The sequence below is a fragment of the Castor canadensis genome, chromosome 8 (genome assembly GCF_047511655.1).
Source record: "Castor canadensis chromosome 8, mCasCan1.hap1v2, whole genome shotgun sequence".
NCBI classification, from domain to species: Eukaryota; Metazoa; Chordata; class Mammalia; order Rodentia; family Castoridae; genus Castor; species Castor canadensis.
Window position 1 is genome coordinate 58,981,184 of NC_133393.1, and position 16,015 is coordinate 58,997,198.

Below are 16,015 nucleotides of genomic sequence, written 5' to 3' on the forward strand. Positions count from 1 at the left end.
ATTCCAAATTCCTTCAGGCAACAATTAGTTTATGTAAACAGAAAAACTGGACCCCCAAATTCAAAAAGAAAAGAACCATGGTGGTCAGGGTGAAGGAGAGGTACAGACTGTTATGCCCCTTGACATTTCCACTGTCTCTGGATCCTAGCTTCTATACTTCATATTCATCTCGGTCACATTAGAGTAACTTGTAAAATATCATGTCTTTTAATTTGATGGTAAAGAGAGCCAAGTGATTTAAAACTAATAAACAATACTGTTGCTTTACTAGGTTGTTTATGAATTTTAAACCTCTTCTCTTCTTTATCATGTTGAAATTCAAGTCAATGGTTTGCTTGATTTAATTTTTATTTAAATGTAAGAGAAAACTGAGAAGCCTTTAATAGTTAAAGATTCTTTGTAAATATTGCAAATATTTAAAGGGAGGTGTTCATAAAACATCATCATACATTAGTATAGAAGTTTAAGAAAAGAAAAATCTTAAAGAGAAGGAAAAAATTGGAAAAAAAGAAATAAAAATAGTCAAATAGGCTTTTAGAATTCCTTTTATTACACTGAGTAAACCCAGAAAAGTACAAAGCCCATAAAAGTAAGACAGTTCAGAAAATAATACAGTATGTTTGCATACATAAATTTTGTTGAAATTTTAGTTTTGATGTTAAAAACTCATGATTCCATATTGAAGCACAATGATCATGAATTAGCACATTCTGAGGTACTAGAAAAAGATTTAATATATCCAATATCTGAATTTGAATTCCTATAAATGTCTGAGTTATCCTATCTTCCTAGAGATTAAATTTATGGTTCAACTCAAAAGAAGAAATGACTTTACTGATTTATGGTGTGTTTGAAGAGCAAAAATAGTAAATAAGCATATATCACATATACCCCTTGAGTTTAACTCAAGTTAAACTCAAATCAGTGTTGAATTAACAGTATAATCTTTAGTGTTCTTATTTGTACTGCTTGTTTTCAGTAGATCACAATGAAGATACATAGATTTAAATGCAGAAAAGAGGTTAGGCAACATAAGAATTATTCTCTATCATATCAGTATTTTATACCCAAGTTACAGATAAACAGGTGATGAAATTCATGCTCTTTGTCTCATCATTATAGCATATCATCAAGACTTATCATGAAACAATCATAAAGATATTTATCCCTTTTACCTCTGGTGGCTGTAAAGTTTATTTAATTGACTTGATAATGTGATACTTTTCAGTGGTTTGGGGTCATATTATACTTTGTTGTGATACTACTAATAAAATAATATGAAATGTAAGGGAGGAAATAAGATAAAATAAATTAGATCCTTTGATAATTCTTTTAAATATTGTTTTGGCTTATTCTTGAACTAGAAATCAATTCTCCGGAGTTGGAAAGAAACAAAAGCATCTTTGAATTCACGGCATGTATTTGAGAGTTCTGATGATTTATGTGATACCAGTGTGGGTTAGCTTGTCCTGTTCTCTTTATTCAATGTCAACTGGTTCCGTAGCTATTAAAGCACTTAACTGTTTCTGTGCACAGGACAGGAACAGCTCCAAACTGGACAGGCTTCTCTGGCGGATGACTTGATCGAGCTGTTGATTTTTTAAAGACAGGGAAAGAGAAGAGTATTAGTTGCAATGTAAAGAATATGATACCATGAAACCCATTAGGAAAACGTTTTCAGATGAGCTGATTTAGGAAATCAAACAGTGCTTTACACCATGTGAAAATGAAGTCATTATTTCTGGCCCATCACCTAGGATGAGATGATAACCATTACAAGTTTGATAACTGATTTTGGTATGCAGTTACTGGAGAAATGTCATATATTAAGTAAAAATAATTTTAGAAAATATGAGTACAAAATGCAGTTTCTTAATGAATATATAGACCAAATATCTGTAAGCATCATGTAAACATCATAGGTGCAAAAGAATACACAACAGAAAAAAGCATAATTTCATCATGTCTAGGGTTTAGTAGAAAAAAATGATGTGAGGCGCTAAGTTTCTAAAATTACATAAAGTTTTAGGTAAAGGTATATTTAAAAAATTCTGATAATGCTGAAACTTATTTGACATGTTCCTTCTATGACAGCAGAGATTTTTTATTAGGATTGTTTTAATGTATTGATAATAAAATAATACAGTGAATAAAATAGGTTTAAGTAAGAAAAGTTATTTGTGTTATATATATATATTACATATATATATATTACACATATATATATTACATATATATATATTACACATATATATATTACATATATATATTACATATATATATAATAACTTGATAAAGATTGCTGGATACATGGAGAAAAGTTTTTCTTATGCTCCCCCCTCAAACTTTCAGATGATATAAAAATAAGCAATCAGTAACAACATTGCTTAAAGAGTACAGAATGGAGGAATTCAGAAGAGAGCCAAATAAATTCCATTTCACAGCATATGCCTGTCATATTTATAGTGAAAGGAGACAGATATAATCCTCCTTGCAATAAAAAAGACAAATCCAAGTAAAAGGTCTCTGTTAAATTACACTTTGATATGAAGTATATGAATCACTGAAATTCAAGATGACTGAAAATGCTGGAAAGATTAAAGAAATACCTAAGAGTTATTATATATTTAGAAAAATGATCAGATACAAGGATTGGACAAAACTAAGACTCTCTTCAAATCTAGTATTCTGATATTTTAATCTATGTATAGAAATAGGATTTCTGCTTATCCTTTTCCCTTCTTCCTTAATCACATGATGCCTTCAAGTACATACATTCCTTCTGTTTACAGGAGTCTCTTAAAAACAAGAGAATCCCTGAAATGTAAGTCCAGGTGAACATAGATTTGGTCTGTCTTACTAAGTACTACATCCCTAGCATTTACAGAAGGGTATGACATGTCAGACACTGAAACATTTTGCTGTGATAGAGCAAGGAAGTCTACTAGGAAATGACAGAAGCACTTTTAATGTTAAGAGTGAAAACATGTTCAACCTAAATTAAAGGAAATTGTGAGAAATTAGAAAAGGTGGGATTTTAATTTTTATAACTGTTGGGTTTTACCAGTACTGAGGTTTTGAATTCTGGGCCATGTGCTTGCTAGGCAGGTGCTCTATCACTTTAGCCACACTCCCAGCCCTTTTCTGTTTCAGCTGTTTTTCAGACAGGGTCTTGATTTTTGCTCAGGGCCAGCCCTGAACCATAATCCTCCAACTTATGCCTCCTGAGTCGCAGGGATTACAAGTATGTGTACCATGCTCAGCCAAGAGATGGAATTGTAAAATTTCATTTTAATATACTCTAAACAGATGACAATCTAAACATTATTCTGTACTTGGTCAAAATTCAAGCAGTGGAGTGTCCCAACACTCAGTTCTAGTATATGCCCCAGTGACTTTATCTCCTTGTGAATGTTTCAGAATTTAAAAATAGGCTTTAAAAAATATTTAGTCCCAGGGTTGGGGAAACAGCTTGGTGGCATAGCAGTGGGCTAGCATGTGCAAAGCCCTGGATTTGAACCCCTAAATTATGCTATTTCTGTGAACAATTTATTTCCACAATAAAATGTGAATTAACAGACACTTGTAGCAAAATTGAATTTTTAAAGGAAGTGACCAGACTACCGAAAATCTTTTAATATTTTTTTCATAAAGCAAAGAAAAAGCACATAAAGCTCAGAATTATATTATTTTGAGCTATATACATAGGAATGGAAGCATTTCTTTATAAGATGAAGAAACAATGCAGTCAAATGTGAGGAGAGTTGTATTTGGAGGGTGGATTCAGGCAGGATGAGACCTCTGGATTCCATTTGGAAGTAGTTTCGTGGGTGTTTGTGTTACTATTATGCTCATATATGTGCTCGAACTATTCAGAAATGTCCAGAAAGCCCTCAGAACACTTAAGTGTTCCAGTAAAAACAATTTGACTTCACATCTTCTAATCTGTGGGTGTTGGATACAAGAGAAACTTCTATCTTTTACAGATTTACATAAAGCACAAACTCACAGTGTATAAACTAGCATTCAGCCTGTAATTGCTGCACAAGTAATCTAGATTTATGCATTCAAAATGAGTATTCTTTAAAGACAAGGACATGCATAATGACAAAAAAAGTGTGACAGGTTTCTATTTAAATATACCAATTCCTTCTTTTCTCTGGCTTGTGTTAAGTCACCCTGGAATTACAGTCTATAGGATGATGTACACTCTGGTTTTGGTTTCAGAAAGCTGCCAAGGCTCATTTCACATCTTTCACTGAACCTCCCCAGAACTCTCTGAAGGTAAGAATTCATTAAATAAACAGGAGCTCAACACCTTAAGGAGCAATAAGGTGACACAGACACTTTCTTTGGAAGAAGACAGGAATTGAGCTATCACAGAACTGAGCTTCCAATTTAGTACATCCTTCCTGACATGGTATATGAGATGATGTCTGAGAAGGAACATGTATGGCCTCTCTCTTATAAGGATATTGAATTCTTCTCTGTGAAATAAGTACATCAAATTGATGTTCTTGGCTAATTCCTGAATTTCAACAGTTTCTGTTTTATTAGGCATGACCTTATTATCCTTTATTGAAGCAAGAAGAATTCTGGCAAAATATTCAACTTTCCTGCCCCTTGAGGAATGGGACTTAGTTCTGTATTTGTGGCTTTCATTTCAAAGTAAACCAAGACTTACATTCTGTGACACAATGCTGGCAAGCAGTATATCCAGAGTAGTGGTGGCAAGTACTTTTGGATATGGGGTTTACTGCTTCTTCATGAGTGTAGCTCTACTTGCTTTGTTTTCCCTCCCATTTTTCATTGTTTTACCTTCTATTCAGCCTTGATAGATATTTGAGAAAAGTCTGGAAATTCTGAGGTTCCTGAAATAGGTTCCTTGACTTTATAACCAACCACTATTATCTCTTCAGTTTCTTGGACTACTGCTAAAAGTCATTTAGAAACATACTACTTGTTGAAAGTTGCTAATTTTAGAAAGCTTTAGAATTACTTTCCAGTAATTCCATCCATTAGACTCACCTTCCCATTAAGTGTTTCACCCCATACCAGAAGAAAAAGAAAAATGACACATTTTGTCCTTAAGCTTTTGTTTCCTAGTCATGAAAATGCAACATGAAAGATGGTAAACTTATACTGGCCCGCAGACCAACATTCAAAGTCAATTACAAACAAATGTGGCTTATTTTAATGAGACTGTTCATTAAAAACATTGTTCACATCCCCAAACACCAGATACATTACTTTTTAAATAAATGAATATATGCACACAGTTCCTATATACAACATACTCAGTAGTAATGGTGCTTTCAATATTTTGGGTGGTTTCTACTGACAAAATATAAGAAACGTGAAAATATTAGATCTATCTTTATCAATGCTAACTTTTCCAAATTATACTCTTGCATATTTTAAATTTCTTATCTCAACTTTCAAAAACTCTAGAATAGATTATCAGGTAAATGCACTGATGGAAAGCGAGTCACACAAATGTTATCAGTAATAATATGTTTATGGACTCACACTGACTAAGAAGCTCTTTCATGGGCATTAAAGAAAGGTCAAATATGATGTTCCAGAACTGAAGTACACAGGCAGATTTTCTAGTTAACATCATCTTAGGTAAGAAGAATTATTTACCTTCTAATGAGAAATGAAATAGTTCTTCAGCCCCTTGTGATTACAGTGCTGTCCTTTTAACACTATGTGGATATGAATGCCTTTCTTTTTACTGACTTTATTACACATTCTTCTTGTTCACAACAAACACATGTACGCAAGCTGTAGATTTATTTACACATTTTGAAACTGAGTTAATCAGTTAATCATTCAATAAAAATTCAAGGCTTCCCATATTTGTTTTTTTCCAAACTCAGTCTTTTTTTTCTTTATTCATTTATTCCTATGTGCATACATTGCAAGGCTTCCCATATTTGTGCATTACTTCTGTGATGCCTGGGAAAAAATGTCTGTAATGTTTAAGAGGTTTATGAATTTCTTGGAGACACACACATGCAACGAAGAACAACTAGGTGAAAACACGTAAAACTTAGATCTAATGGAAGATCAGAGAAGAGAAGAGGGCATAGTGGGACAATGCAGGACAGAACCACGAGTGGACTTGACAAGGCTCAGAGGGTTGAGAGCATTTCCATAGAAATGCAATGGAAGAATTTCAAGAAAAAACAAATTAGTGAAAACAAAGAATTGTTTAGAGGCACTGAAGAGTCTCGAATGTAGTGGAGAAAATTTGATTTTATTCACCCACTTATTTGTTCAGTGTTTATTTTGCATGTACTATGTGCCAGGCAATGTTCAGGTACTAGACATCTAGTGGTAAATAAAATAACACTATGTATCTGCTTTTGTAGTCTCTGCTCTTAAAGGATTTATAATTTAGTTTAAGGAGACAAATTTATACTTTTCAGGTGGAGATCGATGCTATTAAAAGTAACCAGGTAGGGTAAAAGGATAAACAGATGTGGAGGGGTAGCGTGATTAGAGACCACTTGGAGAAGTTAGGTAAGAGATTTTAAAGAAGAAATGAGACATGTAAACAGTGTCAGGAAAGAATTTCAAGGCAAATAAAAAGGGAAAAGTCCCAAAGTGGTTCAGATTTGGTTTGATGGCACAGTGGGAAGAAATTCGGTAAGACTAGAGCAAGAAGAACATGGGGAGACAGGAGAGAGGATCAGAGGAGGAGAAAGTGACTAGAGCATGCAGGGCTTAAACACAGAAGGAGAAAAACCCAGTTAGGAGGGTTTGATCAGACCACACATTTGATTGGACTGATGACAGTGGAGGCTTAGGAGCAGGTCAGACTTAGGATATATTTTCAGATAGGACCAACTTGAACTGCAAACAGATTAAAAGTACAGGAGAAAAGGAAAGAGATATAGGGCAATTCTTAGCATTATGATACCACTTCCTGAGACTTTATATACTGGATCAAGACTGACTTGGCCAGAGGAAAAATTGAGTTTTGTTTTGGAGATGACAGACTTCTTTATCCCATTAGACATGTTACAATTATTGGATGCAAGAGTCTGCAATTCAGGGGTGAGATCAGGATTGTCTTACAGATTTGGAAAGCATCTGCATAAATAAAACACAGGTAAAAATTTTAGGGGAATGAATATAGGCAGAAGAGAAAAAGTTAGGACTAAGTCCTGGGTAGTCTTACACGTGGTATATGGAGAAGCTGTGGGATAAGAGGTTCAACAGATAATTATTGTAATGGCTGAAGCATGTCCTCCAGAAGGCATGTTCAAGTGCATCTCTCCACATTTGTGAATGTGACCTTATTTGGGAAGAGGGTCATGACAGATGTAAGTATAAGTTAAAATGAGTTCATAATGGATTAGAGTGGTCTCTAAGTCCATTTACTGGGGTCTTTATAACAGGAGACACAGAGACAGAGTCACAGTGGAGGAAGTCATGTGAAGCAGCAAAAATTGGAGTGATGCATTCACAAGCAATGAAATGACAAAGATTGCCAGATGTCACTAGAAGCTATGACCAGAAGCTGTGACTAGAGACATGGACCAGATTGTCCCCAGAGTTTTCAGTGACAGAAAGGCCCTGCTGATATTTCAATTTAGGACTTATCTCCAGAAATGTGAGAATTTCTCTTGATTTAAGCTACAAGTTGTAAATTGTTACAGCAGCCATAGAAAAAGAATACAATTATTTTCTACATCAAGGTCCTTATATATCAGGATAGTGTTTCTTATAGTGTGCTTTACAAAATACTATTTTTGCACAGAGTGTATCTGTTTTCTTTCTGAGGGTCTTTGGCTAAGTAAGTTTTGGGAATGTAAAACTTAAAAGATATTCCTTTTTCAAATAAAACTTCTCAGAGTCTCTGTGCTAATGAGCATTGTGAATCCCCAAAATGTAGTATAGATAATGCTCCCCACACTTTTTAAACCTTAGAATCATTGGTGCATATGTGTATAAAACATATTATGGAAACTAATCTACAAATCAATTTCTATTGAGATCTCTTCTAGACTCCAAACAACTTGGAAACATAGGGAGATCAACACTGGTTCAGTTTTCTGTTTAATTACAAGCAACCATGGAGATTTGGAGACTGCTCAGTTGAATTTTCATATTCTACAGTTTGAGAAATTGATGCTCTTTCAGATTAAGAGAAAATTTTATATTTACAAATGTGTCCTATACTTTAAAAAATCCAATTCTAGGGCTAGGGGTGTAGCTCAGAGGTTGAATGTTTGCCTATCATGCATGAAGCTCTGAGTTTGAATGCTAGTATCACAAAACAAACAAACAAACAAACCCACCTTCTTTATGAAGCACTTAAATGTGTCAAACTGAGTTTAGTTGCTCAAGAATCCCTCTATATGTTGATTCTGTGGCCTAAGGTTGTGACAATGGATAATATGAGACTCACCTCTAAAGTACCAGTACTGTGGCAAGAAAAGTGCAAAACTGATCTGGAAGAGATAATAGAATCTCTCCCTATCTTGATATAGACATGAAGAAAGTAGGTTGTGATGGATTTTAAAATTTAATATGCACATATAATAGTAATGGTGTGGTTTGTTATATAAAGTCTTCACATAACTGGTGATAAACCTGAAGAGGACCAGGTTGTACTTGAGTGGTGGTTATTTTTATTGTGACATTTCAACATTTTAAATACTGCCATCCTTCACTTTCTCTTGTATCCTTAATATCTGTTTCTCATCATCAAAGCTTAAGAAAATTGAGATTCACCTGTAATATTACTGGTTGCATTAATTCTCTAGTATCTATTTTATCACTGGTATGTTTACCACGTTTTTATCTTTTAACACTTTTCTTTATATTTTCATATAAGTAGATTTGATGTGAGAGGGCTAATTGTATATAAAGCTGAAGGTTAGTCATGTAATGTCCTCTCTGGGAATATAACCATGCCATTACTGAAAATCATGTTGGAAGAAAGTTGAGTCAACTTCAGGATAGTTAGTGCTCATAAAATACATGTTTAAAATAACTCAGACTCTAAAAGAGTCAATATTGCCTGGGAAATGGTCTGTACGAAGGCAGTGGCTTTTCCTTCAACCTTGAACCTCAGAATATTTGGGCTGAACCTCTTCAGCAGAACATTCACAGGCCATCATACATGTTCCATGAACACCTTCAATTTAGAGTTCATATCTCCTATGTGTTTGAACATAGTTCACAATTTTAAAGTATATTTCACATTTATTTAGATAGTTCAAAAATGTCACCATATAAAGAAGCTGTTTAACTTTCCAGTGTGTACAAGATGAGTTACAGATGCTCTTTCAGAGTAAATGAAAAACAAGTATAAAGAGACTTAAACCCAATTGGCCACAACTGAAGGACTTTTTTGTTTTGTTTTAAGATGTCTCAGGCTAAATAAATTCTTTTTGAACCATCTAAAGTAAGTTCTACATATTTGGGTGGTTTTGCCCTTTTATCCCAAACTATTCCACTGGGATATGGGAATACTCATTTTTGTTCATCACTAAATCATCTGGGCAGAACAAATGAACATGTAGTCCAGACTAATGTGTAGACATACTGCCATGAAACACAATCTTCCTTTATTTTACAACTGGAGCAGCAGTTGGCCAGGTGAGGATCCCCTGTGGGTGAGTGAAGAGAGTGGGCAACAACCATCCTTTCTTGTTCACGCTTCCCTATATGAAGCTTAATTAATTTGAAAAGAGAATAATTCTGGTTATACCTGTCTTACTCCTAATTCCGACCACTTCCAAAGAAGTGTCCAAAACAACTAAAAAAAGAATACCACAAAGTCAGAGAATTGTACAAATAAGCAGAGTTGGAAGAAATGTAAACAGTTGCACAGAAGTTCTAGCTTATGCTATATTCACCTATTAATAAACAAGTTTTATGTCCTACTTTCTAGAGATGAACTGCAAGAATTTATTTCAAATATAAGATTGATTTTGGCAACAGAGACTAACTTATTTTAAAATGGTATCTCATATAAAGTTTCTAATTTGTTATGTGCTTCCAAACCATGAGTAACTTTTTCTGTTATATTTTTTTCAAGGTCATGATATAGTATAAATATTATAATCTGTAAGATGACAGTCTGTAAATATAATCTATGTAGAGATCCTAAATACATATTGGTCAAAGCATTCAAGTAACAAACACAAATTCTTACTGTATTTTTATCATCTGAACCTTCGAAGATTTTAGAAATCCTACTGTGTGCTAACCTAAAAAATATGTGCCAATTACTACTCATTTCTCCTTTTGTTTTGACTTTTGGCAATTTAAATTTAATCTTATTTTGAAGAAGAATTACATTACCTCTGTTGTAATTCTGATTATAACTTTTAATTCTGACAACATTCAAGGAGTATCTTTAAATTCTCAAATAACTGAGAATTTAAAACACATTTAAATTCTCAAATAACTGAGAATTTAAAACACATGGAATACCTTATTTGTTTTAATCTACTAAAACAAGCAAGAGAGTGTCTATAAGTCTTATTTGTGAGCTCTTCACACACAAATATTAAAAACTATGAGGCAATAAATATTGGTAGCTTTTGTTTTAAGCAGAACATGTCGAACATGATGAATAATAATCTAGGACAGCTGGACTCTGTATGATCTTTTCTTCTTTGGAGAAGTGTTCATACTCTGATTGGTAGTGCTTGTTACCTGCTACACACAGGTGGACCTCTCACTGTGTTGTATTAATTTAACTATTGCTGTGTAACCAATCACCTCAAAATCTCATGGCTTAAAACAAAAGCTACCAATATTTATTGCCTCATAGTTTCTGTAGGTCAGGAAACTGGACACTGCTTACTGGAGAGCCTCTGACTCATACTTTCTTACTGATGATATATATAGCCAACTTGTAGGAATCATCTCCAAGTTCGACTGGGGAAGAACTTACCTCTAAGATTTCTCCGTGGTGGATAGGCCTCAAAACACACACACACACACACACACACACACACACACACACACACACACACACATTCCTAGCGAGCCTTTCTACAAGACTGTCTCATAATGTAGCATAGCAAGCAGTCCAAGAGAAAATAAGAGTATATGAAGAAAGCAAGAGATCACCCAAGATAGAAGCCATAATCTTCTTATAACACAGTCTCACTCTGTCCAGTTCAGACTCAAGGTCTGGGGATTACACAGAACAGGGTGTCATTGAGAAACTTTGCCAGTACTGTCATACTTTTGTTCTCTAGATAACTGTATGAATGATAGCATTGGGCTTAGAGAGGTTATGACTTGCCCTAGTAGCAGGTTTGGGACTTAAATCCAGGTGTTTATGACATCCAAACTTATTCCATAAAACCATAAGACTACCCTGCCTTTTTAGATAAGAACATTAGTTATGACTGGGGGCCTTGGCACAGTTATATTTTACTATAAATATGCAAGGGCTTTTGTGTTGCATTACACTAGTGCAAAAACCTGTCAGGATGCCAAAAACCCTGTAGATGCAACCATTAAACCAGGTAATTATCTTCTCTTCATAAAGAGTATATTTGGTAGACTTCTTTACACTAAATGCAAATGATTCCTTGAAAACCCAAAAAAAAACATTTAAAGAAAAACTAGCACATTAACTATATCATCTACGAAATTACTACCTTAGAAGCAATGATTGCCTCAGTGGCAATATATAAAAGCACTGTAATACTTCCCTCCAGATTCACGATGGAAGAAAGTGAAACATTCACACAGCCTGGTACTCAACCCATCCAGCTTGGACAATGGCTTGCTGACTTTCACATTTCCACTACTGGTAAAATTGCTAAGTACACAAGGCAAAGCTGCTCCATAGCTGGGATGCATACCTGGTTCCCATTAGGAATTGAAATCTTAGCATCCAAAATTGAACCACTGAAAGAAAGTGCCATTTAATCAAATGGAAGTTCTTGTGAATAGATTTTTTTCCCTTTTTAAATAAATAGGGCTTCCTTTCCTCATTTTCTGGATCTTTATGGTATTGAGAAAACAATACCATCTGCCAGGCCCATTTTAAAACAGATTTATCCAACTGAGGGAACCAAGTGGGAAAACATTCTCTCTGTCAGCCCTCTTAAAATCCTTGCTGCCTCCCAGCTGGATATAGGAATGGAAGAAAAGTCTAAGATTTCTTCTGGTACACAAGTGAAGGAGGTTTGTTTCCACTTAAGAAAGCTAAACTTGAATGTTATTGCCTAAAACTGGCAATGGCACCTGCTCAAATAGAAGATAAAGAAAATAAACTAATACTAATCACCTACCAAAAAGTCAGGGATTATGGAAAAGCCTGATAGATGCCTCTCTAACATACATTCTTGGTTTCTCCTTGCCAACAGAGTTCCCACTCTAATTCTCACATCATCATTCCTAAGAATAGCTGAAGGAGTACGAGAAATTATTGGATGGCAACTCCTTCCCCCTACACCACAAATGTGATTGCTGGAACTCTGGCAGGCACATTTTAGCTTTAATGATGTAACTCAGTGTAAGGATGTTAAGAAGTGCTAGGACAAAAAGCTCTGAATCCTTCATGACTTTGTTCAGTCTCTGTACTAGCTTTGAACTGCTCACTTCAAGGATTGCTTATGCCATTTTTAGTTTCTGTTACAAGGAGGCAAATAGAAATGCCAAAGGTTAAAGGTGCCAAGTTTACACTGTGAATATTTGCTATTACAACAGAAATGAAGTATTTAGCTTTTATATTATAAGTTCAAGATTTTGATAACACACTCAAAATGTTAAATGAGTAAGACTGAAATTTCTGGACAGTTGGAAATTTTAATTTGAGGGCTGAACAATAACCCATGGAACATAATTTCCTAAGAAGAGTCTGTGAACAGCAAAAAGTAAAAATAAAATAATTGTAGTAGAATTAGGTTATGCTGATGCTAGAAAACCCACCCCCCCACCTTTTTCTCTGTTACATAGAGCATTTGCAGTTATAAGCTAGAAGGGTGAAACAGAAAAAAAAATGCCTGAAATGTTTTAAAATATGTAATGGAGATGGATTTAAAAGTATAGCAATGGAATTGTGTCCTAATAAACAAGTTTAGCTGAAATCTGGAAAGAAACTTAATGTTCCTAATTAACTTAAAATTATGAACATCATGGATAAAATGTGATAGGAGTTCTGTCCCAGGAAACTTCAGGCTGATTTGCAGGACAACCTTGGTAAGAAGACAGCACCTTGGGGCATAAATCTATTCATACAGAATCTCTATCAGTGTCACTGTAATTATTTGACGCTTGTTTTCTATTCACTATGGTTTTTAACAGTGCATATTGTTTAAGTTGCTACAAATCTCTTTGAAACAAAGAGATATTTAACTTAACAAACATTTTAAGACAGAATGGGTAGAACTAAAGATATTCTGGTTGGAACCACACAGTCAGGAAAACTTATCCCAGTAGTAATAACAGCACTGAGAGCTAACACTAGAAGTGAGATTTTTATATTCCAGGCAATGTTCTAAGCACTCATTTAGTACTAACTTATTTAGTTCTCAAAAAATCCTACATAAAGTATACAGTATTTTTATTTCCATTCTAGTGATGAACAAATCATGACTCAGAGAGGTTAAAGTACCTGCTAAGTTTACACTTTAATAGCCAAGCTCAGTTTGAATCCAGGAAGTCTGACTTAACTTACACTTTTAATCATATATGATACTTCTCTCACTAAGATAAAAATTAATCCTATGTCATCCCTCAGGAAATGCTAAATGGCTCTTCTAAAAATGGGACAATGTAGTAATGTTAAAAAATATAGCTGGGAAAGATTCAGAAGAAAATTTGGCAAAAACTTCTTAAAATAATTTTTTTTTTGTCTTTTCTATTTTTGGTGCTGGGATCGAACCCAGGGCCTCACACATGCTAGGCCAGTGCTGTACCACGGAGCTACATCCCAGCCCAAAACTATTTAAAATTTTTTATAACCTATCTTTACTAAGCATCTCTGTAATGTATTAGAGCTAGGAAATGAGATTAATAAAGGGAGGACGAGAATAATTGCACAGTGCAATTGGGATGGCACTAAAATACCATATAAATTGGCCACGATCAATCACAAGTTATCTGCCTTTTCCCTGCTGTATAGTTTGCTCTCTGAGGATCTAATTAATGAAGACAATGCAGTGAATGAAACTCTTCTATGTTTTCATGTAAACAAATGACATAATGCAAGGGAATGGAAGGATCAAGTAATCTAAATTGTGTGTGGTAAATCAAATGCGGACTATTATCATGTAGAAATTCCATGGGTATGATTTACCCGAATGACTTGTGTCATTTACTATATAGGTGTCATTATGCTTAGATGAAAAATAAAGATAATTTCACGGATAATATTTCCAGATTTCTCTAAATAAAAGACACGATAGTGCTTAATGTCTTTCGGAAATACCAAGATATTATATATTACACAGAATGGCATATATTAAAAATCTGTTCAGTGTAAGCCTGCCAAACTGCAAATCTAATCATATTCTCTGAACGCTTGGAGGACCTACCTGTTTCTTATGAAAATCCATTAGCCAAAGCATACAAAGTTTATTTGTAGTGCTCTTACACTGAATTTACAGTAGTCTTTTAGTGAAAGAAGAGGTTTAGATAAAAATGAAGTCAGTCTCCAGTCTTGTGTGGATGGGACAGGTGAAAAGGAATACCACTTGGACAGAAAGGTCACCACACTACTGTTGACCTCTGAGATCCCTGCAGTAGCCCTCAAATGTAGCCTTGAAGCCAGGTTTACCGAAAAAGTGCCAATCTGGTACCAATTAATTTTAAAGGCGTTTTGAGCCACAGTGAGGACATGTGGCTTTTGCTCAGTTAAGATCATAGAAGGATGAAGCCTTCGCCAAGTGTCAGGAATAATTTCTATATGTATCCTGTATGCAGAAACAAAAATCACAAATTCTTGATTTTATCATCAAATAGTGGGATGAAGTCCCAGAAATAAAAAAAAGCTGGCTGGCATTTCTTTGCCTCATGGGACTGTATGCTACTCTTTGTTGATTACTTCACAAGGTTTCTTATATTGAAAAAGCCACTGAGTTGTAACGGTCACTTCACAAAAAGTGGTGTACACACTTACATTAAGACTCAGCATTCCTTCCTTTATTTCACCAGGTTCATTTGCTGCATTTACTGTTTTCAAAGGTTGAATGGAAAGCATAAATTATAACCCTTATTCTTATTTTATAGATGAGGAAATTAAAATATCAAAGAGTCCTATGCCTGAGAATCAGTAGTAAAACCATATTTATAGCATGTAAGTTCCTTGCTCCAAAGCCTAAATGCATACTAACACACTAACATATACGACTTTATGATAGAAGATGAAGACTAAATGAAAATAATATTCATGAGGAGGTTATCTTTTTAAAATAAACTTTAAGTTGTATAAGAAGAATAAATAATACAGTAAGACTGTTCAGCTCCTAAAAATATAAAGTTATAGGAAAATATTTTTGGACAAAAACATTTGATTAGAAAATTAACCTGAAACATTCATACATAAAGACTATAAAGTGCTTATGTTGCCCAAGTCAAATAGTAAAATTATAGGAAAAGCTAAGGAAACAACTTTTGAATAAAGCTTGAAAAAAAAAAACCATAGCAAAGCAACATTTAAAACCTGACTCTTATTCAGATATTTTCTACAAAAAAAAGATAAGGAGTAGGGGGGACAGAAAACTATATTTTCTATATAATTGAATTCTTACAAGGAGGATCATTTACTGTTAAATTACATATATATCAAAATTACTTTTGCCAGGTCAAAAGAGGAAAAGTAAAGTTGAAAAATACATTTGTCATTAAATGTATATATAATTATAATTAATTACATTATAATGTAATTATAATTCAAATATTAAAACTATACCAATAACAAATACTTTAAGTGTGACTTTTTGGTAAAATTACTTGAAAACAGATAAAAACCTATAAAAATCAGTCCAGAAGGAAATATTCAAAAGATAGTATAGATTTTATA

The 16,015-nt window shown here is 34.1% G+C and overlaps 1 protein-coding gene across 5 annotated transcripts in view; it reads right to left on the bottom strand.

The window, feature by feature from the left end:
- Positions 1-529: 529 nt before the first annotated feature.
- Ccdc91 (coiled-coil domain containing 91) overlaps positions 530-16,015 on the bottom strand; it is a 347,069-nt gene continuing 331,583 nt past the window's right edge. For all 5 annotated transcript variants that reach the window (XM_074083034.1, XM_074083030.1, XM_074083031.1 and 2 more), the window contains one exon: positions 530-1,589. In XM_074083034.1, the coding sequence (XP_073939135.1) occupies positions 1,479-1,589 (111 nt within the window). In that variant the 3' untranslated portion in view covers positions 530-1,478. The remainder of the gene's footprint in view (positions 1,590-16,015) is intronic.